We start from the raw sequence: 24,222 nt of genomic DNA on the forward strand, positions 1-24,222 counted from the left end.
TGTTTGCACAGCAGCTTCTGTGTGTTGGTTAATCTGTCTATTATTGTCTCAATTCATCGAGTAATCGTTGGTCCATAAAGTGTTGAAATATGTTTCCCAAACTTGGAAAGGATGATGTTCTCGAATGTCTTGTTTGAATGATTCAGTTTAAATGATTTCTGTGTTACATGGAGCAAAGAAACCAGAAAATATTGCACTAAAGTGTATTGTGCAGAAAAAAGGATGTTATGTGAAGACAAAAAAAAGAGGAACCCGCAGCAGTTTGTGGGATTCCCCTCTATATTAGCATATACACTGACTGATTGACTGTGTGGACCTGAGGTGTGAGGAGGAGGAGAAGAGTCTTCATCAGGCTCCAGTGAGCAGTGATGTTGCTGTATTTTCCTCGTGGTTTCCACGGTTACAAGATGTGTGCCAACTCGGCACCAGGAGCAAAAAGGATTAGTTAGCTGAAGTCGGTGTAAAATGATAGAAAATGGTTCTTCTGACTGTCAATATGAATATTGCTATATATGCTATTATATAACAATATTTTCAATAAAAATGATGTATGAACTACATATTAAATACATGAAACGGGCTATTAAAATTTTTTTTTTGCTAAAATGCGTAACTTGTAATTATGGGTGGATTAATAAAACACACTAGTGTGGACCGAAGCACAGGAAAGTCACTTTTTGTCAGTATTTGTACAGAATATTGATGTAAACACCCTGGTATCGAACCACGTGTTAAACAAACACGTAGAGAAGTGACAGTTTCACCAATTTGATTGCAGTTTGACGACATGCTGGTCACACAGCGGGATCTGCAGCCTATCCTTCGTCTGATTCATGAATTCTAAATATAGTTACAGCGACAGAGACATTTCAATGTGCTAGCAACAGCATAAAAAAGGGAAGATTTAGATGTCTTATAGGATTTGTATTTGTGTGTCGTTTCAGATGAATTAGCAGCAGTTACAGTAGTGAAGTAGAGTAAATGTTATTGGTTAAAACTGCTATTACTGCATATATATATATATATATATATATATATGCTGATATCGAAAGTCATAATAAAATTGGGGATGTGGAACATTTTATGTTCCTCTGCTCTTTTCTCTCTCCTCTCACAGTTAGACGATTAAACCCCCTGCAAAGATGGACATGTCCAAGCTGCCGAAGATCCAGGACGAGGAGAGAGAAAGTCAGTTTGGATATGTTCATGGAGTCTCCGGACCAGGTTAGCCATCATCCGCTTTGTTATTTCTTGTATTTGCCTTCTTTCCCTGGTGAAGGATTGTCTGTTTCCTGTATATATCTGACAGTCGGAAACAATATTTGTTAAACTAGCTTGTTTTTTTCTTTCAGTGGTGACGGCCACAGCCATGGCGGGAGCAGCCATGTACGAGCTGGTCCGTGTCGGCCACAGCGAGCTGGTGGGAGAAATCATCAGGCTGGAGGGAGACATGGCCACCATCCAGGTCTACGAGGAGACCTGTATCCTTACTCATTTTGTGTTTACTACTTCAGTCAGGCGCCAGAAATTACACAAGAGAATTTACAATCGTCCTTCAAACTCTCAAGGACACTTTCCAGAGACAAAAAGGGAACTTCCAGAGAGTTGACTAAGGTTTTAATGCCTGCTTATGCATAAACTGCCACTACAGCAATCTATGTTGCTGTTCAATGGTATTTTGTTGTCATTATTGTCAATCAAAATTGAATAAATACTAGAAACACCCTGAGTTGTGCAGTAGAAGCCAGTAGCAGCACAGTTATCACCTAAAACATAGCAGTTAATGAGGCAAAAATTGGATTTATTCATTGGGCTAAATTAAATTCGTTGTGCCAGTTGTTGTAAATTAAATTTTAGCACGATAATTAATACAGAATGGACTCTTGTAGCCTGTAGTTGAATCTGAAGTTTTAAGCGTTAGAATGTTATTTCCCTGAGCTTGAGCACAGCCGGCGTGTCCGTCGGAGACCCCGTGCTGCGAACCGGGAAGCCTCTCTCCGTCGAGCTGGGTCCAGGAATCATGGGCTCCATCTTTGACGGTATCCAGCGCCCCCTGAAGGACATCAATGACATCACACAGAGCATCTACATCCCCAGAGGCGTCAACATCGGCGCCCTGAACCGAGATATCAAATGGGAGTTTACGCCTGGCAAGAGCCTGCGGGTACGTGTCCGTGTCAGACTCGAGCAGGAAGTGTAGTTCTGGAGAATTAAGATTGACAGAATGTTCTCTCGTGTTTCCTTCACTGTTAGGTGGGCAGTCACATCACAGGAGGAGACATCTATGGCATGGTGTACGAGAACTCCCTCATCAGGCACAAGATCATGCTGCCCCCGAAAAACAGAGGCACCGTGACGTACTTGGCCCCTCCGGGAAACTACGACGTCTCTGTGAGTCTGACGCTCCTCCACAGTGTCGCTCCTGAGTCATCCATGCTTTGTGTTGAAGATTATTATTGTGTGTGTTAGGATGTGGTGATGGAGCTGGAGTTCGAGGGCGTGAAGGAGAAGTTCACCATGGTGCAGGTGTGGCCTGTGAGACAAATACGGCCCGTCACAGAGAAGCTGCCCGCCAACCACCCACTGCTCACTGGACAGAGAGTGCTGGACGCCCTTTTCCCGTGAGTCCCACTTCCTGTTCTTTTTAAAAAATCTTTTTATTGTCTACACTATCGTTCAAAAGTTTGGGGTCACCTATACAATTTTTTTGTGTTATCCATTAAAAGTCACACTTTTATTCATCAAAACCCACACCAGTACACGAAAACATACTATAGCCAACGCTTGAGACGCTTTCCTTTTGTCCTCAAGATTTCTTTTTTCTTCTTCTTTTGTGTAGATGTGTGCAGGGAGGAACCACCGCCATCCCAGGAGCCTTTGGCTGCGGTAAGACCGTCATCTCCCAGTCCTTGTCCAAGTACTCCAACAGCGATGTCATCATATACGTCGGCTGCGGGGAGCGTGGTAACGAGATGTCTGAAGTACTGCGAGATTTCCCCGAGGTGAGTTGCTGCGCAAGTTACTGGTGTTAACTAGTTAGGATGACTTAATAATAACTAATGATGGGCACGGTGTCAACGTTAACTTGTGGCAGCACGTAAACATGACGTCACATGCTTCTTTTTTTCCGGGTCAGTCGTCATGGAAACTCGTCATGCGCTAACGGCGGTTAACAGCATCAACATTAATTTGCGTTGACGGCGTCAATGTTAATTTGCGTTAACGGCGTCAATGTTAACTTGCGTTAACGGCGTCAACATTAACTTGCATTAACGGCGGTTAAAGGCGTCAACGTTAACTTGCATTAGCGCAGGTTCACTTGGGTTAGCGCAGGTTAACGGCGTCAACGTTAACTTGCGCTAACGGCGTCAGCGTTAACCTGTGTTAACGCATGACGCGTTTCCATCACGACTGACCGGATAAAGACGCATGTGACGTCATGTTTACGTGCCGCGGCTTCAGAGTCCAGGCAGTATTTACCAGTTAGCTCCTTTATCGCCGTTAGCGCGCCTACAGTGGAACTGGAGCGGTCTGTTTATGAAACGAAAAGAGCAGCACTACAAATAACCAGCTTATCTGTGTACTGCGTATGTGTGCCTCTGTTTTTTAAGTTTAGCGTTACTTTAGAGACTCAATTTATCAATCGGGAGTCGCGTAAACATGACTTTTTCCGGTCAGTCGTCATGCGTTAACTACCGCTAACGTGCCCACCCAGCATTAATGATATAAAACACTGTTGTTGTCATTGTTTGTCATGAACAGCTGACCATGGAGGTGGACGGGAAGACGGAGAGCATCATGAAGAGAACAGCGCTGGTGGCCAACACCTCCAACATGCCTGTGGCTGCCAGAGAAGCCTCCATCTACACAGGTGCCTGATTAAAAGAGTGGGTAAAAAAAAAAATACTTGGGCTGTAGATGAATGACGGGCACTGACTCCAGTTTACGTTGGCAGGAATCACACTGTCAGAGTATTTCAGAGACATGGGTTACAACGTGAGCATGATGGCCGACTCCACCTCCCGTTGGGCCGAGGCTCTCAGGGAGATTTCTGGACGTCTGGCTGAGATGCCCGCAGGTGAGTTCTGACGTCTCTCGCAGATGTGAATAAAGGCGAAAAGACGGCTTCATGAATGTGTAATGGATTTCTGGCGCAGTGGGGGAATAGAAAAACAGCCACGTTTCTTTTCATGGTGTCAGGTTTGATGTGAATTTGAAATACTAACAGGGAATAACTGGTGGGTAGAAAATCATCGTCGTTGACCAGGTTCTGCTTTCTGAAAAAGGAAGTAACAGCGTGGCGCCAAACTTTACACAATCTCACACTCTCATTTCCTTCTTATTATTGTCAGAGGAAACAGACATTTATTTGTTTAATACTGGAGAGATTCATGTTTCAAGTATATCTTATCTAAAGTTTTTTAAGGCCACGGTTCTTTAAATTGACACAGGCCTTTAAATTCTACGGAGTAGTTATTACTGTTAATATATGATTTTTGCTGCTTCTTTTAATTTTATAGCTTATTGAGTCTTTGAATATGATGTGCACAGTTGATGGACTAAACCATTAATAGAGTAATCGTCAAGTTGGCAGGCTGTGCTGCAGTTAATTAGAGTTAATTAACATTACACCTTAACGCTTCTAGGTTTCCATTTTTAATGCTTAAATGTGATTTATTAATGTGTATAAAACTGTCCACAGACAGCGGTTATCCCGCCTACTTGGGCGCTCGCCTCGCCTCCTTCTACGAGCGCGCCGGCAGGGTGAAGTGTCTCGGTAACCCCGAGAGAGAGGGCAGCGTCAGCATCGTAGGAGCGTGAGTACCGCTTTAGGTCACTAGAGGGAGACGTTACCCCACACATTTATCCTTTTTTTTTGGACTGAAACAAATGAAAACCACTTATTTTCTTTCACCCCCACAGTGTTTCACCTCCCGGTGGTGATTTCTCTGACCCTGTTACTTCAGCCACTCTCGGTATCGTTCAGGTAAACAAACACATCCTAGCTCTTGCTGTCTTTCTACGTGAGTAGATTCAGTTATTTTTGTGACGTTAAGTGCTTTTCACCCTCCCTTTAGGTGTTCTGGGGTCTGGATAAGAAGCTGGCTCAGAGGAAACACTTCCCGTCCGTGAACTGGCTGATCAGCTACAGCAAATACACGCGCGCTCTCGACGAGTATTACGACAAGCACTTCCCAGAGTTTGTGCCACTGCGCACCAAGTCCAAGGAGATCCTGCAGGAGGAGGAGGACCTGGCCGAGATTGTGCAGCTTGTTGGAAAGGTAATTTAGACGGTGACGGTGTGTATGTACACTACCGTTCAAAAGTTTGGGCTCACCTATACCATATTTTTGTTGTGTTTTCCATTAAAAGTCAGACTTTTATTCATCAAAAGAGTTGCAAAATTAATAGAAAATATAGTCAAGACATTGACAAGATTTGAAATAATGATTTTTATTCTCAATAAAGAAGCAGCAAGACTGTTTTCAGCTGTGCTAACATCATTTCACAAGAGTTTTCTAATCATCCAATAGCCTTCTAACGCGATTAGCAAACACAATGTACCATTAGAACACTGGAAATGGGCCTCTATACACCTATGTACATATTCCATTAAAAACCAGACGTTTGCAGCTAGAATAGTCGTTTACCAGATTAACAATATATAGAGTTTATTTCTGATTCATTCAATGTGATATTCATTGAGAAAAAGTGCTTTTCCTTCAAAACTAAGGACATTTCTAAGTGACCACAAACTTTTGAAAGGTAATGTATATATTATATATCTGCTTGTTATAAAGTTTCACTTACAAATAAAAAATAACCTCTTTTAACAGGCATCGCTGGCTGAGACAGATAAAATCACCCTGGAAGTGGCCAAACTGCTCAAAGACGACTTCCTGCAGCAGAACGGTTACACTCCTTATGACAGGTAACACCGTCCGAAATGTAGAAGAAGAAGACGAGTTGTAATGACTGAAAACTTTTGACTGTGCAGTGTCAGAGTTCATCTCTATCGTGTCTTTTTTGACTTAAGCATCCAAAACCCGGGAGCCACAGAGATGATTGAACTTGCTGCGGCATCACTGAATTAACTAATATGTTTAAAAAAAAATTAAAAAAGACAACGCTGGTCACCCAGGGTTTGCTAGTTGGTGAAGAAAAAAAAAAGTTGAGTTGATATTTTCATCCCGCCCAGAAAAAAAGGTCTTTTCACCACTGCTTTGTGACGCACGTCCTCATGTAAAAATCATCTGCTGAATGCTGAAACTTATGTCTCATCTCCTCAGGTTCTGCCCCTTCTTCAAGACCGTGGGCATTCTCTCCAACACCATCGCGTTCTACGACATGGCGAGGCACGCGGTGGAGACCACGGCCCAGAGCGACAACAAGATCACCTGGGCCATGATCAAGGAGCACATGGGCGAAATCCTCTACAGGCTCAGCTCAATGAAATTCAAGGTTTGTGTGTGCTTTCAACTACTTGTTTTTGTGTTCCCGTTTGCTGCTTATTGATCTGGACAAACATGCTTTTTGAATGATGAAAGAAGTGTTTTTTGACAGGATAAAAAGCTATGTTTTGGAAGACAAATCACTGTATAGACTTCACTGTGACAGTTGGGCACCTGAAGCCCTGAATCACTAACTGCTCTTAACTGCGACGCTCTGACCATTAAAATATGAATACAAAGCACTCACCAGCCAGCAAAAAATGTTACTTTTAATAAGGGTTGCAAAGGAGCGGAACATTTTTGCTAAATTTATTTAATATTCCAAAATGGAAACTTTATTAATGGTAATTTTTTACCATTGAGCTGTTTTTGTGTGATTTCTCCGTGCGAGGGCGTCACACAGACACGACGTGAACCGAGTTACAAGTGGCGCTGTCAAAAAAACGGAGTCGCGCTGCTGTGTGAGACGGAGATATTTTGACAGACGGCTCATGTTTCTGTCCCCGAACACAAAATACATGTCGAGCTTGTAGCGACGATCCTCGACGCCACAGACTCCAGTCTGTCATTAGGACCAGAGTGTGTGCAAGCAATGTTTCAGAGCCTCTGCACTCTTAGAAACAAAAGTGCTACGTAGAACCATATAAGGTTCTTCTGCTTGTCCTCATAGGAGAACCCTTTTTGGCTCCAGGTAGAACCTGGAACCCTTTTAAACCCTTTATTCAGGAAAGGAGTTTTAAAGGGTTCTCTGGATCAAAATGGAACCCTTGAAAAAAGCAAATGTTTCCAGGTAGAACCTCAGTCCTTGTAGAAGGACACTTTTGGAACCCTTATTTCTAAGAGTGTACTTACTTATCCCTGTAATGAAGGATTTATTTTAAATATTTTTGCTTTCTTTTATGATTCGTACTTTTATAACAATGTCACTTTAGCTCCAGTGTGTAACATTTAGAAGGTTTTACTGGAAGATATTGCACATTTTAACCATAACCATGTTTGTATAAGTGTATTTAAACCAGTAAACAAGTTGTACTTTAGTTCAAGGGCCTTGTTTTACAGAGGCCGCCATCAAAAAAGAAAATGAAAAGAAATGGAAGAAAAAGAATAATAGAGATTGAGTGTGGAGAGAGTTGTGAACATGTGTGCAGAGCTTTTTCTGGCCTGTGAAGGCCACCGTAGTTGTCACTAATTCTTACACACTGAACCTTTTTACATATACATCAAATTTATGTCAAATTAGCAAGCAAATGTAAGATATTTATGCACCTTTTTCAAGGCACTCACTTCACCGGATCAGCTTGCCAGATTTCCTTTTTCATGAGGTTTATCTATACAATAGAGAAAGTGTTACTATATTCACCTTATCTTGGCTTTTAGAGCTTTTAGAGAATTGTTGGAACAATCATAGGACAGAGAGAGAGAGAGAGAGAGAAAGATGTATTGGAGTTCATTTTCAGAAATGCTTTGTCAAAATTCTGCTTTAATTAACCTTTTTAAAAAGAGTTACAGCAGTCAGTTACAGCAAAGAGTGCAACAACAGAAACATGACTCGGTTCATTCACGTCATGTGCTGAAAAGAACAAAAGATGCATTATTATATCGGGCTGGGGATTATTTTCATGGTCGATTAATCTGTCAGAACAATTTCCCCGTCCTTCAAAAATCTGAAAGTGTTGAAAAATGTGTCGTTTTGTCCACAAATTAACAAAAAGTATTCAGTTTGAATGATTTCCTTGTTTATACGGAGCAAAGAAACCAAAAAAAAGCTTCACATTCAAGAACAAAATGGTTACAAAACAGTTAAGTAATCAAATAATAATCGACTTAATTGTCAAGTACGAGCTGCCAAAGCCTCCCAGTCACGCTTTATTATCATGACGAGGAAAGGGAAGTGCTTTTAAATGTTTTCTTTTGCTCCGACTTCCTTCTCGCGGTGAGAATGCAGGTCCTTGTTTTTGTTTTTAACCTCACGTCTCATGTATATATCTGTGTGTGTGTGTGTGTGTGTTTTTGGTGCAGGACCCGGTGAAAGACGGAGAGGTGAAGATCAAGGCCGAGTACGCTCAGCTGCTGGAGGACATGCAGAACGCCTTCCGTACGTTGGAGGAATAAACTGCCGCGGCCTCCTCGCCATCCTTTATCAGTTTTCATCTCATGACCCCAAACCTCCTGCAGAATCACATTCCACCTCCTCGTATTCCTACAAAGCGCGTGCTCCCCCCGTTCTCCTCTGTGGGTGATTGTGTGTGTGTGTGTGTGTGTGTGTGTGCACATAAAGTTCATGTGGAGGGAAAAGAGAAAGATGTACTGTATTCATAATTATTATTATTATTATTATTTGTCGCCTGATCATGGCGTACTCTGGATCCTCTGCATGGTCACTGATCGTGTCTTTGTGTTTGATTTGATCTGTTTACATCGTTTCCGCTCGTGTAGCCGTGTGTGTGTGTGTGTTTTCTCTCGTTGGGGTTTTTTGACGTACCGTAGTATCATCCACCATCTGTACAGAAGAGTCTTGAATATAAATTTAATAAGATCAGTATATTTATTGCCAGCATTTTTTGACGTGAAGGTTTCTGTTGTTTTTGTTTTTAATGGTCGTGTCGTATCGTGGATATTTCTGCTGTGTGAATGTGGACTCGCTGCTGTTCAACGCTTCCATCGTGTTACTCCGAAATAATTAAAAACATGGCAAAAAAAACAACAACATTTTTGTCTTTGTTTTCTTTCCTCTTTGACCTCATGGTTTGTAGAAATGCTGTTGATCCAGTTTGTCTGCTCCACACTGTTTCCTGCTAACTTTCTTTGTTAAAACACAACTTCTACTTTATATTTTGTCCATTTGTGTTCACGTTAATCTCAGAGTTTCTGAGTTTACAGTATATGGATTAAATTAATCCAAGTAAATGTTGGCCTTATGATTCTACAGATTGAATGAAAGGGAACGCCCACGTTTTGGATGGTCTATGTTTAGATCACACGTGAACTCACAAAGGGAGAGGTCACTTTGAACTGCTGGACTAATTACACTGAGACCAATGAGGCGTCTCCAAATGAGGCGACAACTCCCTTGAAGTGAGTTCCCCCGGTTTGGCGACATGCACCTGCTGTAACCTGTGAAACACACACTTCCTCTGTCAGCGGCGGAGCTTCAGAGCTGCGTGGAGACGCTTTGGTTCTTTCCTCTTTGGTCCTTTCCTCTTTGGTTTTACGCGCTGAAGCTCACAGACAACAGAAGTCCTGGGTCCGCTCCGTGCCAGGTAAGACACCTTTCTGTGATAATGAGCCGCGTGTGGAGTGGAAACAAGGAAACAAACAAACACAGTTTCACCTGTGCGCGCATGGCGCTGCGCGTAAAAGCTCTCTCTCATGCGGAGTTTAAAGAGACATGGCTGATAATAAAACCTTTTAATCTCGGTTTTGTTTCGAGCTGCAACTAACGATTATTTTCCCTAATCGATTAATCTGTCGATTATTTTCTCCATTAATCGTTTGGTCCATTAAAAAAAATTGGACTTGTTTTGTCCACGAACCAAAAAAATTAATGATTTATTTATTTGGGGCAAAGAAACCGAGAAAATATTCACATTTAAGAAGCTAAAACAATCAGACATCTTGTTTTAATCACGAAAAAAAGCTTCAAACCGATTAATCGATGATCAAAATAGTTGTTTCAGTTCTTCTCATCTACTTTAATCTAAGAGTGAAGATAAAGTGTGGTTTTTTTTTTTTAAATCCAGATTTGACAAAAACAGCTCCACGCATGTTTCATGTGTGTGTTCTTCTTTCCACTTCACTTTTCACCTCGGATGTTTTTAATCCACCATGACTCTGTGTTCCTTGGTATGAGCAAACTCCCTGAGCTGTCATCCCAGTCCAACCAGTTCTGTAGCAGCGGAATAATGACTTCCCCTGTGGCTGCTGCTGCTGCTGCTGCCTCTGGTTGTCCCTGTTTGATGACATATTTAACATCTCAAAAGAACTCTCCCTGACAGAAACATATTATCATTTTAATCCGTCCTTGTTGTGATGATTTAATCCCAGCAGCAGTGCAGAAGAGCAGATGGACCAGGTTTCGAACCGGTCAGGAGGAGTGGGCAGCGACGACATCACAGATGAGACCACGTCCATACTGGACGACAGGTGGTGGAGCTCAGAGGAAGATGAGGTAAACACTTAAATAACGACAACGATGATGATAAACAAACCCTTTTGAGTGCCCTCTTGTGGCTCAGCGTCGTCACACCTTCATGTTTCACCTCGTACAAGCGGGACGGCTGTTTCCTCTCGGAAGCAACGACCCAGAGGGTTAATGACGGTGTTTGTGTGTTTGTCCCTGATCTGTGGTCAGAGGTTAAACTCACCTCATTGTTTAATGTCTCTGTAATGTCCTCCTGTCCTCCATCAGAGCTCTGATCCTCAGGGTCTGTGTCTCGCTGCACCTCAGACTCCTCTGCCCACCTACAAACAGAGGTTTGACGAGTTTAAGAAGCTCTTCAAGGAGCTGCCAGAGTCAGAGAGGCTCATCGTAGGTGAGTGTCATCATCCCACGTGATAATAATAATAATAATCCACACACTATTATTCAGTAATTCATTCACTGCTGAATTAAACCGTGATTACGCTCCTGAAAGTTAAGATCAAGAGAAGATCAGATAAACCTTTATTAGTCCCTTACAGTTCAAGGAAGTGCTTCAATATAAAAGGAACATGAAACTTAAGAAGAGACGAGATGCAATAAAACGCAACACAGGGTGGAATAAAAAGGAAAAGGCGACGAGCCGAGAGGTTAAAAATCCTGTTTTAACTTTAAAATAAAACAAAATATGCAAATAACGCAGTAAAATACAACACAGCGTGGAATAAAATGGGAGAAAGCTAAGAGTCGAGAGGTTAAAACCTCAGTTTTTACTTTGAAATGAACTATAAATGCAAATAAAACATTAAAATAAAACACAAGGTGAAATAAAATAGGAAAAGGGTAAGAGTTGAAAGGTTAAAACCTCCGTTTACTCTTTAAAATAAAACAAAATATGCAAATAAAATAGTAAAATAAAACACAAGGTGAAATCAAATGGGAAAAGGCTAAGAGAGGTTAAAATCTCTGTTTTTACTTTAAAATTAACAAAAAAAATGCAAATAAAACACAACACAGGGTGGAATGAAAAGGAAAAGTCAAAATAAGGGTCAAAAAGTAAAAAAAAACTGTTTTAAATTTAAAATAAATTAAAAGATGCAAATAAAACAGTAAAATACAACACAGGGTGGAATAAAATAGGAAAAGTCTCAAGGGTCAAGAGGTTAAAAAAACCCGTTTTAACTTTAACAACTAAAAATGCAAAGAAAACACAACACAGGGTGAAATAAAAAGGAGCTAGTTGAAGGCTCGAGTAAAAACTTTAAATAAAAGACTCCTATTTTTACATTTAGTAAAACACAACATGGAGGAACAGCATCCAGGACTTTGTTTGTTATAGAGCATATTTCTGGCAAATCTTGATGGATTTCTTTCAACATCCACAGATTAACAACATTATGAACTTCTGAACTGTTCCACTGGTGTTGTGTGAGAAGGAAAAGGTCAAAAAACAAACAAACCTTCTGTACTCACGAGTTCTACACCTGTGAACCATAATAATATGAAATGTACAGTGTTAGAATCAAAACACAGAAGATATTTTTAGTTTGTTTCTCAGGATAAAAACATGGTGGTTGTTGAAAACGACGGCCTGATTATAAATATGTAAACATGAATAGATGACATGTATAATTGTCTGTACCTGTAGATTACCCATGTGCCCTCCAGAGGGACATCCTCCTTCAGGGACGTCTCTACCTGTCAGAGAAGTGGCTCTGTTTCTACAGCAATGTGTTCAGGGGCACCAAGGTAAACACCACAAACACACTGGCAACACATGCATAGATGTAGAGCTTATATACAGTACATATTCCTCCTCTTCCTCTATTTCCTCTTATATACTGTACATTTCAACAATGACAAATGTCCAGATCTCGAATTTCAAAGCCGACATCTCACAATGCTTTTTTTTTCTCATGTCACTTTTTTCCCAGTCTGTAATTTTTTTGTCAATTTTTTTAGTCGTTTTAAACTTCAGATCTCGACATCTCGCAATGCTTTTTTTTCTCTCATGTAACTTTTTTTCATCTATTTTTTCATCAATTTTTTTTGTCAAAAATGTTTTTTTCCATGAGATAAGAGAGATGAGATAAAAGGATAAAAAGAATAATAAAAAAAAGGTAAAAACAGATAAAAAGACAGCATTCCATAAAGGCCAGCCTATAAGAAGTGGTTTTAAGAAGTGATTTAAAAGAAGACACTGATTCAGCCAGCCTCATCTCCTATAATGAACTATATTTACTCGCGTTACTCTAACTGAGTAGGTTCTTGTGTACTAGTACTTTTAAATTAGAGCTGAAACAATTTCAGATCCTGAGAAAGATTTCTGATTGTTTTAATATTTCCTTCATTTCTTTGCTCCAAATAACAAAGAAATCATTCAAACTGAATCATTTTGGTTACTTCATTACTAAAATAATCGTTGCAGCTCTACTTTTAAAAGTCATTTTTATAATGCGTGATTTTTTTGCGTGATGATGCTAATGAGATGATGTAATTATACGGGAAAACAATCGTCATGCAATGTTTCGCAACCGCGTGCAACAGGTTACAGAAGTTACAGGAAGGATTCACTCGCTGCAGCACGTGATCACAGTGTATGTGCTCACTGGTCACTTTATTAGGTACAGAGGAAACAAAGTGACGCCTTAAAGTCACTTCAGTCGTCTTTCTTCGCCACGTTTTCGTGCTTAAAGGTGCATTATGTAATAAATCTAAAGCAACTGGCCATAAAATCCTCCTAATATGTCACAGAGACTCAGGAATAATGTTCATATAACAAACTGAACTCACCAACAACAACAGTACAGACAAAATATTTGCATTAAAAAAAAATATTTTGCAGACTGCAAATCATGTTTATGTTTTGAAATCATGTTTTGGCATGTGGCGCCACATCTACCAATCATTGCAGTCAGTAGAGTCTCAGCTGCAGAGCAACCACGGGTTGCCAGTTACGTCAGAAAACTAAACCTAAATGACCTCGGTTTTGAATTTGAATGTAGTAACCGTTTTCGGCCACATTCTTACATATGGCGCCGTTAAATAACTTCTTATATGCGTTATTTACAATCCAGAGCTGACAGCTCTCCTCTGTATTATGATTCTATATAATCTGAAAGTGGATTCTGTGTTGGTGCACTGACTGCTGTGCCCTTTGACCTCCTCTTTCTAGATTACGCTGGCGTTGAAAGACATCATGACGGTGAGCAAAGAGAAAACGGCGCGCCTGATTCCCAACGCCATCCAGATCAGCATGAGCTCAGAGAAGGTGCGTGGTTTGGAAGAAGAGAAGAGTCAAAGTCCAAACTGAGTCATTGATTATTCATTATTATTTTCTGCTGTCTTCTCTTCAGTTCTTCTTCACGTCTTTCTCCGCGCGAGAAAAAACGTACCAGACCGTTTTCCGCATGTGGCAAAACACGCTGCTGAACAAGGTAAAAGTCCTGCAGGACGGAATCATCTGGTCTGTCCAGAGTTCACACACACACACACACACATGCTTGTACTTGCTGCATACTGAGGACCAGGATAAAGTGCTGGCAAAGTGAGGACCAGCATTTACACTTTATAAATCAACACAATTACAAATATCTACTTCATGAATGACATCTATAAAAAAAAACTACTGGGTGCAGTACCATAAAATGTCTGCAGGTGGCAAAAAAGTGTGTGAAACACCGGGACTGGAAAACAGGTTTTTGTACCAAATTGAGGATTTCTGTTATAGTTTAGTTAGAGTATAGTATGTCTACAACCTAAGGAAGTGATTTCAATGAAAACAAAGTGAGGACCGGCCAAAATGTCCTCACTTTGTAAAAATGACCTCACTTTGTTGGTTAAAAACCCTCACTGGTCCTCAGTATGCCGCAAGTACAAGAACACACACACACACACACACACACACACACACACACACACCATGTGTCTCTGAGGACACAGCAGCATGGTTTACTCACAGCAGGACGACAGAGACGAGCTTTCTATCCGTCGCTAACAACGCACTTTCTCAGGTACTGTGTTTTGGGAATCGTTTGTTTCCACGTACGACAGAGTACGACAAATACTGCACTGTTCTGAGTAAACTGCACAAAGTAAATAGAGCTTTGCAAATGTAATGTAATGTGTCGACGCTCGCGGACGACGCAAACCACTGTAATCATTTTCAAACGGCTCGTGTTGTGTTTTGATGACGTATTCTCCAGATCATATTGTCGGTTAACTTGTGAACGGTAACACTGGTGTGATGATGGTGCTGTGAAAGCCTCGTATAGCAGACTTTATTTATTTTTATTTAATTAACTGAGGCGTGTAGATTATTGAAGTTACTGAATTTTGATGCTGATCTGGATTTTCTGGGTTTAGGAATGGTCCAAACCCATGTGATGTCCTCATATATAGGCCAGTATGACTGTGCAGTTTCAATCTGACAGCGTCAGTGTGGTAAAGTGAGCAGCACGGCGGCGTCCACGTCATTAATTAATCAATTGCGGACAATGCTGACGCGAGCAGAAGTAAACACACGACAGTGGATTCATTCTCCTGGGAGTCCGGAGAACAAATGACACCAAATATTTGCTCTTCTGCGATGATTCTGTGCACGATCGTTGTTTCTGTCACTGTTTTTGTACGATGAAAACGGGTGAATTAGGCGTGAGTGAGTGACATTTGTGACCTTTGACCCATGTTGACTGATATGTCTTTGTCAGTGGCCCCCGATTCAATTGCATGTGGCCCGCCACTTAATATTATCTCATGAAATGATTAATCGATTACTAAATTAATCGATTACAACTATTTTTGATCATCCATTAATCGGTATGAAGCTTTTTTCATGATTAAAACAAGATTTTTTATTGTTTCAGCTTCTTAAATGGGAACATTTTCTTTGTTTCTTTGCTCCACGTAACAAAGATGTCGTTAAAAAAATGAATCATTTTGGTTTGTGGTGTTGGTGTTTGACAAACACCAACATTTTATGGACCAAACGATTCTAATCATCCAAGGTTCTAAATCAATTCATAAACTTAAAAAAAACGATTTATTTTATTATTTTTTTAAAGCTTCTATTTTGCAAAACCACACAAAACACTAGTTTGTGTTATTCGTGTACAGTTTATTTTTATAACTTCTGGGAGAAAAAAGCAGTTGTTTTTTTTTGTACAGTCAGTAAGTTTTTATTTGTTTTGAATGAATAAATGTTAACTTTTGTCTTAAGTTTTGCCTTTGTGTGATTACATTATCACATTATCTTATACAAACTGTATTGTTTTGATGCCATAATTTGCCTTAACACACTATGCATTGTATCAATTTTTGAATCGAGAATCGATTTTGAATCGAATCGTGAGCCTAAGAATCGGAATCGAATCGAGAGCCACCCAAACATTCACATCCCTAATCATAACAGTGGTACTTTTACTTGGAAGTACAACATTTTAGTACTTTTTCCACCTCTGTTAAATAGATAGATGCATATAATATAATGGTCCCACACACTTATGTAAATATATGTACAGGCAGTGTGACGGGCGACCCACGGGGTGTGTGTGTGTGTGTGTGTGTGTGTGTCTGCGGGGACCACAGGAGCACAAACACCTGTGCAGTGAAAACATCGCCGTCTAAAGTTCATTGACCTCTCTGCGCACAGGTGTGGCAACAGCGGCTCATTTGCATTGCGGACTTTGTTTCCTTACACACACACACACACACACACACACACACACACACATACAGCGCAAACGCTCTCCCGTTAGCGTCGGTGAAAGTGTGTAAAAACTGCCCGAAGACACGCAATTTAAACACAAACCCCCCCCCGCAGCTGCTACTAGCATTTACTTTAGCCTTCAAACTGACTCTGGACAGGTAGAACGAGCTCTTGTTTACCTTTTATCTCGCGCAGGATCGGGGCGGCGCATCGCGTCTCTCTCGCGCAGACCCAGCACTTCCTGGATGTTATAGATCAGTGTGTGTGTGTGAGTGTGTGTGTGTGTGTGTGAGGGCCAGTGAAAGACCACAGCTGTGCGGAAATGTCCACGGACAAGTAAGTGAAATGAAATATTATCATAAATATAACCCCGTTTGTTTTCCACGTGGTTTACTATGAATATATCTGTGTTAATATGTGTTTCTTTCGCCTGGAATGGCAGCAGTTTTTTGTTTTTTTGACCCCAAACTGCCGCAAAGCAAGCAGAGTATTAATTATTTAAATCTTAATGCTTCTTTATGTTGTTCTGCTGTGTCATTTTCACTCAGGGGACTTTTAATGTAATCACACTGAGCTGTCAAGGGTTAACACAATCACACACACACACAGACCATAATGTTTGAAGATAAGACTAAATTGTCCTGTGTGCGTGGCTGCCCTTGGTTACACACACAACCAGAGGTGGAAAGAAGTATTCTACTGCTGTTTTGATACATTTTTTACTTAAGTACTAGTAGTTTGTTTACTTGTGTACTCAGAGTAAACATTTCTTTCTTGTGTCATGCAAAAAGGACAAGGGAACACGAATCTCTCATGAATTGTTTTTCATTAAAGGCAAAACTTTACAAAATAAAATATATAAACGTAATGTATCAGTCAAAATAGGTCAAAGGTCGCAAATGTCACTCACTCGGGGAACTTGATTAACGCCAATTCACCTGTCCTTATCATTTACCTGTCTGTCCTCATCATTCACCTGTCTGTCCTCGTTTACCTGTCTGTCCTTATCATTCACATGTCCTCATCATTCACCCGTATGTCCTTATCATTCACCAGTCTGTCCTCATTTACCTGTCTGTCCTCATCATTCACCAGTCTGTCCTCGTTTACCTGTCTGTCCTTATCATTCACATGTCCTCATCATTCACCCGTATGTCCTTATCATTCACCAGTCTGTCCTCATTTACCTGTCTGTCCTCATCATTCACCAGTCTGTCCTCATTTACCTGTCTGTCCTTATCATTCACATGTCCTTATCATTCACAAGTCCTTATCATTCACCAGTCTGTCCTCATTTACCTGTCTGTCCTTATCATTCACATGTCCTTATCATACACATGTCCTTATCATTCACCAGTCTGTCCTCATTTACCTATATGTCTTTATTATTCATCTGTCTGTCCTCATCATTCACGTCTGTCCTTATTATTCACTCGTCTGTCCTTATTCACCTGTCTGTCCTTATCATTCACCTGTCCTCATGACCTCATCCTTCACTGAACAGTTTCTGGTCCATGAGTTTTTAAACCATTTTTTTTTTAATGTGGGCAAACTTTTTTTTTTCAAATATGATTTAAAACATACTTACGTTTTTAAAAATGACTTTTAAAAAGTACAAGTACACAAAAAAAATCCACTCAATTACAGTAACTTAAAATTACAGTGTGTAAATGTAATTCATGCATACAACCATTATCTGTCTTCATGCATCTTCTATGCTGCTTCTCTGCTCTTCAAGGTTTTATTTATTTATTGATTGATTGATTGATTAACTTGTTGTTTCCCTTGTCTTTCAGCCTCTGACCTGCTTGGAGTTTTGGCAGATGGTGAAGCAGCATTACGGGCATGAACTGGGCCTGAGCTATGACGAAATGGAGAGCCTTCAGATAAGCACAGAATCGAGCATGCAGAGCAGGTGAGCACGCACCTGGCTCTCTCTCACTCTCCTTTATAGCACGTCATTATCATACATGGAAATGCATTCAACACCACCTGTTTGTTCGTTTGTTTGTTTGTTTGTTTCCCCTGCAGCCCGACTGCGAGGCCTGGTGGCGGTGATGACGGTGGTCTAGGGAAGATGGAGAGACCTCGCGACCTCCGGCTGTCCGGGGTGGAGATTGGGCCTTTGGAGACATCGACACCTCAAGGGGAGGATTTGCCTTCTCCTGGTTCACAGAATTCAGCAAACACGGTAATTAATGTTCTTTTTTTTCTATTATTATTATTATTATTATTGCTCACAGTGTTTCTTGTGCAAATGTATTTATCCAATTATTACCCCCCTTATTGTTTTAAAGGTATTTCTCAAGTGCTGTTAAATAGAGCAAATAGGTTTTAACACAAACACCCAAAATCCCAAAACTACCAGGGTCAAAATGATTATCCCCCATTTAAAAACTGACCTTTTTATTGAGCCATAGAACAAACTACTGTTGTGCAATGATGTGCTTAACTTTACAATGCTTCATTTAGAATAGAATTAGAATAGCCTGTATTGTCATTACGTCAGGTAAAAACACAACAAAATTGGGGAGGCTTCTCCGCAGGTGGGTAACGATGACACCAAACCTTTTAAATTCAAGTTAAATCTGAGGTTTATTTACGCATAGTATAAATAATCTACAGTAAAGGGTTTGAGTTGTCACTTGGGAAGCAGGAGAAGGAGATGCAAAGATGCCAAGAACTGGAGTGAGTTGTTCTTTGCGGAGTAGTTTCATTTCAAACGAGAAAAGTACTCGGAGAGCACAGACCTCCACCAAGGCAGCTCAGCCACCCCCCACGGATCAAGCCCAAAATGTAATCACATGTTCCTGGTCCCATTGCGGACATTTTCTGAAAATTTCATCCAAAGCCGACAGACAAACTCCAGCTCTTGGCGGAGGTCAATAATGGAAGTATCCTAAATAAAACCAGGGATGTTTAAAAGTACTTTTAAAACAACATTTTTGAAGCTCAAATTTTGAAAACCACTTTCTCTTGCAGGACGACTCTCGCAACACCCCGTCTCTGAGACACAGTCCCGCTCCGCCGCTGGACCGCGTCGCACCCGAACGCAGTTCCAAGCACTCGCCGCATTCTCTGGACCTCAACGCCAATGAGAACGGACTTTCCGAGGCCAGCGGTTCAGATAGCGTCGAAGAAGGTCAGGAAAGACGAGATCAAAAGACAAAAAAACAAGGAGGATGGATGTGTTTTTGTGTTTTAATATTCTCCCCTTGTGACTTGGAACAGTCGAGGAGCGAGTGGGTCTGTCCGAGGTGCACGGTCGAGTCTTTCTGAACAAGGTCTTCCACATCAGCGCCACCAAAATGTTTGAGCTGCTCTTCTCCGACTCGACGTTCATCCGCAGATTCATGAACATCAGAAAGATCACGAGTAAGAGTTGACTCTTTGGGCCGTTCCACAAAAAACAAAAACGAATTTCCCCACAGTTCAAGCTGCCATGTTGTGTCCTTTTTAGATCCAACCTTTGCTGCTTGGCAAAAAGACGCAACGGGAAACATGAAGAGGAATCTGAATTATACCATCACCATCAGTAACCCGCTGATCGGCAAGTTCTCCACAGCCACAGAGAACCAGGTGTGTTTCACATCACGTCACGCACGGTGTTTACGTCCTCCGTCAGACGAATAAAGACATTTTATTTATTTATTCACTCTTTCAGACGCTGTACAAAGAGTCCAGGGACGGTCAGTATTACCTTGTGGACGCTGAGGTCTACACCCACGACGTCCCTTACCACGACTACTTCTACACTCACAACCGGTACTGCATCATAAGTAACTCCAAACGGAAGTGTCGACTCAGGTAAGGACACGTTTCAGAGTTCAGTTTACGTGTTGATATTTTGGGGGGATTTTAAAGGAGTCTTCTTGTGCTGCCAGGGTTTACACCGATGTGAAGTATAAGAAGCAGCCGTGGGGCCTGGTCAAGTCCTTCATCACCAAGAACTCCTGGAGTGGCATAGAGGAGTATTTCCGACAGCTAGGTGAGTAGAAAGCCCCTGAAAGCATGTGACGTTTTTCTGCTGCTCTTTGCAAGAAAGCAAAGAAGGTTTTTGTTTTAGTCACCCTTTGAGTAAATGATCATTAATGCTTTCTTACTTTAATACCACTTTTATTAAACAGCGCTTACACACTTACTTTTTTACCACCCAGGAGACTAATGGCACTTTTTCACTACACGGTCCCGGCACGACTCGACTCGGCACGTTATTTTTTTGCTTCTCAAAACTCGTTCCCCGAACTTCTCAAAATTTGTTTGCGTTCTTTCTTTTTCTCATTTATTTAGTGCTGGGCACTAGATTAACGCACGTTAACGCATGACGTGTTTCCATGACCGGAAAAAAAGACGCGCATGATGTCATGTTTAGGTGCTGCGGCACCAGAGTCCAGGCAACTTTTCCCGGTTAGCTCCGTTAGCTGCATTAGCTCCTTTAGGGTGCCTACAGTGGAACTGGAGCAGTCTGTTTATTAAATGAAAAGAGCAGCTCTACAAATAACCAGCGTACCTGTAAAGTTTAGCATTACTTTAGAGACTCATTTTAACAATCCTGAGTCACATAAAGTCGTCATGGAAACGTGTCGTGCGTTAACGTTGACGCCGTTAACCGTCGCTATCGGGTTAACGCGCCCAGCACTACATTTATTACTAGTACTGTATTGATTCTTATGCGTTTTAAATGCTAATTGCTAATTAACCTACATATCGCATGCTTCACTATGCACACATCGTAAAAATGTAAATAAAAATCAGCAAAAGCATTTTAAGCCGAGTCATTGTTTGGGCTGTTTCTTTTTTCTTTTCAAGAGAACAATATTGGTTACACCGTCTTTAAAATTACTCGGCACAAATGTGTTAACAGCTTCACACGTTAATAAATGTGCTAAAATAACTGTATCGGATCTGTATCTGAATCTGAATCTGACTAATATCGGAAATACTCAAATTTGTGCTATCGGTATCGGACACAAAAGTGGTATGGTCCCATCCCTAAATAAAATGTTCTTATTATTATTATCTGTGATGTAACAGAAATGGAACTGCTGGAGGAGGAGGCGGAGCTTAATCAAGGAGGCGGTGATTCTGGGAAGATCGGCGGACTCCGTAGACGGAGGAGGACGTACAGCCGGACGCTGCCGGAGCACATGAAGCCAAACAAGCAGTACGGGCCGGAGGCAGAGCAGCTCAGAGATGGAAACATGGGTACATGAATGAAATACTACTGTTGTTGTAACTAATCTGGAGGAGGGATTAGCTGTTAAAATGCTAGAAAGACAAAAATTAACATTTGATACAATCCCTAAAACCTAAATATGATGTAAATGCTTTGTTTTCCACCACCTTCATGTAAAGCTAGGTCGTAAATTCACCAACACAAATGTCGAACTAACCGCTAAGTTGTTAAAAGGGGTAAATTAAATTGTAAGTAAACAATAACCTCAACGGCAGCAAGAAAGCAACGCACACAACAGAAGAATCACTGCAGTTGAAAACCACAGAGGACGTTGCATCTGTATCACTGTTGTATGTGCTCACACTCTTTTGACACATCCTGACACAACGTTTATATCTCAAAGTCGTTACGAAACCCCGCATACTCCAAGGTTTTCTTCTAACATTGACTACAGCTCAGCGTTAAACCTTTTGAGACAGTCTATCTGTGATATTGATTTGTTCTGTACTGTTTTTTCAGGCCCCGTCGAAATGAAAGCTTCGTGTCAATGGAGCACAACCACCATAGTCGCTGTGATGAGTCTGATGTAAGTAAACAAGTGATTAAAAGAAAATAAAAGCCAGAGTTTGTGTTTCTCACACAACACAAGCACACAACGCAAACTCTGACTTATTTTGATTTCTTAAACTAGTGCAGTGCCTGTAGGAAGTATGTATTCATATAATGAGAGCTGAAGAAGATTTTTCAGTTATTGCATGATAAGAAATGTAAAGGCTAACATAATACAAACCCTGTGCAACCTCATAATGTTTTTTTTTTTAAGAAAGTCAGCTCACTGTCAAAGTGCATCAGGGCAAATGGATAATTTCCTGAATTTCAAATATTCATTTAAATTATTCCTTAAGAGGTTTGCAAATATTTTCAACGGATCCTTGCTCAGGGCGATGCCGACTATTATGATGGTAAATTTCAAGTCATTCTGAGATACTTTTTTTTTAGAAGAAATTCAGCTCACTGTCAAAGTGCATCAGGGCAAATGGATCATTTCCTGAATTTCAAAAATTCATTAAAATTATTCTTTAAGAGGTTTGCAAATATTTTCAACGGATCCTTGTTCAGGGCGATGCCGACTATTATGATGGTAAATTTTAAGTCATTCCGAGATGCTTTTTTTTTTTGTGAAGAAAGTCAGCTCACTGTCAAAGTGCATCAGGGCAAATGGATCATTTCCTGAATTTCAAAAAATTTAAAAAAGGATATATATGTATATATATGTGTACATATGCATTATATGTGTATATACGAAAAAAGAACTCCCTTTAATCTTGGATGCTTCCTGTTTTTTTGCTTTCCAGTCTGCTCATTCTGACGGTGCTGAATCTGGGTCTGTTTTTTAAGTTATCGGCGATGGAGGACGTCGCCCACCGCATGTACCTGAGCACAAAGCAGCGGCTGAGGGAGAGGAGTGAGGCCAGGTCAGACACTGCTCTGCTTTTATGCTGCGTCAGTCTTTGCTGTAGTCTGTGAGGGTGAAGAGGGGGATTAAACTTTTCGTTTCTCAGTCCTTTTGTATTTATTTATTTGTGTAACCCACATAGTGTACAAGCAGATGAGTCACAATGTTTTTATTTAACTGTCATGGCCTTACACCAGCCCTTGGCCCTCTTCTTCCATTTACGTCTGTTTTTGTATCTTGTGCTTTCTTTTATGGAGAAAAAGTTCATAACATCATCTTTATTATTATTTATTTTTTTATGTTGTTTTTTTGACAGCTTGGCCCCTGAGTATGGATCCAGACAGGGACCTGTGTACAGGACCAAAGACGAGATGTTCCTGCTGAAAACGGTTCTGCAGGACTCCATTAACCTTCTAGAGCAGGTGAGAACATTCAGCTTTGAAGCTGAGAACTAGGACTGGGCTATATATATATATTTAAATAGATAGATAGATAGATAGATAGATAGATAGATAGATAGATAGATAGATAGATAGATAGATCTAGATAGATAGATAGAGATATTTTATCTATATCATGACGTGAGACAGGATACAGAGTTTGGATATCGTTATATTGTTAAAAGGAAACTGTGATGAAGTTTTCTGGTTTTAAAGACTGTCGCACTGTCAATGAATTGGTGAAATACACTCAATATAAATCAAATATTACTCAATGATTAAAAATGAACATGGATATTTCAAAGTTACTTAATAAATGATTCATGTTATAGCAGATTTTAACCATATTTACAGCCAATTAATGTTAAAAAGCCAAATAATTCACATGTATTAGCTGGAATTAAATGTAATGGCTGTATTTTAAACATGCAATACAGATTATAAACGGTATATATTTTTTATTTTAGAGCCTTTTTACATTGTATTGTCACTCGCTCCTTTACAAAGTACAAATATCTCAAATAATTACTCCAGAGAAACAACCTGTGTGCAACTTTATTTGATATACGTCCACAGCAATGTGATATTTAGAGGCTAAGAATAGTTATTTTGGAATAATTTTAGTGTACTTTTAGCTGTTTAATGTCCTTTTTTACAGTATATAAATGCTAAACCAGTTCTCCTCGTCCTCCACAGCTCCGCAGCTCCCTCGTCGTGCTGCAGCAAAACTTTGCCATGGCCAATCAGACGGCAGCGCCGCAGTGACGCTGCACACGCGGAAGCAACCGATCCCCCCGGCTCTGCAGAGGAAAGGAAAGTTTAAAGGACTGTGGCTCTGAACTGCCTCTGACGT

At 40.6% G+C, this 24,222-nt stretch overlaps 2 protein-coding genes across 2 annotated transcripts; both read left to right on the forward strand.

The window, feature by feature from the left end:
* Positions 1 to 1,142: 1,142 nt before the first annotated feature.
* On the forward strand, positions 1,143 to 9,111 carry atp6v1ab (ATPase H+ transporting V1 subunit Ab; the record flags this gene model as incomplete). Its single annotated transcript, XM_083901591.1, has 14 exons — positions 1,143 to 1,224; positions 1,353 to 1,481; positions 1,950 to 2,164; positions 2,254 to 2,391; positions 2,470 to 2,621; positions 2,840 to 3,002; positions 3,763 to 3,871; positions 3,956 to 4,078; positions 4,703 to 4,817; positions 4,924 to 4,987; positions 5,079 to 5,282; positions 5,838 to 5,932; positions 6,291 to 6,462; positions 8,472 to 9,111. 14 exons carry the CDS (start codon positions 1,143 to 1,145, stop codon positions 8,562 to 8,564), a joined length of 1,854 nt encoding a protein of 617 aa, XP_083757717.1. The 3' UTR covers positions 8,565 to 9,111.
* A 1,401-nt stretch (positions 9,112 to 10,512) lies between these two features.
* On the forward strand, positions 10,513 to 24,184 carry gramd1c (GRAM domain containing 1c). The gene is made up of 17 exons (XM_083901415.1): positions 10,513 to 10,620; positions 10,861 to 10,984; positions 12,239 to 12,339; positions 13,766 to 13,861; positions 13,947 to 14,027; positions 18,094 to 18,212; positions 18,329 to 18,488; positions 19,280 to 19,439; positions 19,529 to 19,672; positions 19,758 to 19,876; positions 19,962 to 20,104; positions 20,182 to 20,285; positions 21,332 to 21,502; positions 21,993 to 22,059; positions 22,829 to 22,948; positions 23,246 to 23,351; positions 24,066 to 24,184. The coding sequence occupies exons 1-17, from the start codon at positions 10,516 to 10,518 to the stop codon at positions 24,132 to 24,134; spliced, it is 1,989 nt and encodes a 662-aa protein (XP_083757541.1). The 5' UTR covers positions 10,513 to 10,515; the 3' UTR covers positions 24,135 to 24,184.
* Positions 24,185 to 24,222: the final 38 nt, after the last annotated feature.

Source organism: Microchirus variegatus (genome assembly GCF_963457635.1).
Source record: "Microchirus variegatus genome assembly, chromosome: 15".
Lineage (NCBI taxonomy): Eukaryota > Metazoa > Chordata > Actinopteri > Pleuronectiformes > Soleidae > Microchirus > Microchirus variegatus.

What these genes read in the sequence shown, in the direction of transcription:
- gramd1c (XM_083901415.1), top strand. Translation starts at nt 10,516, where the DNA reads ATGGACCAGGTTTCGAACCGGTCAGGAGGAGTGGGCAGCGACGACATC. An exon ending in AGGGAGAGGAGTGAGGCCAG is followed by an intron (nt 22,949 to 23,245) that starts GTCAGACACTGC and finishes TTTTTTTGACAG; the next exon opens with CTTGGCCCCTGAGTATGGAT. An exon ending in CCATTAACCTTCTAGAGCAG is followed by an intron (nt 23,352 to 24,065) that starts GTGAGAACATTC and finishes CGTCCTCCACAG; the next exon opens with CTCCGCAGCTCCCTCGTCGT.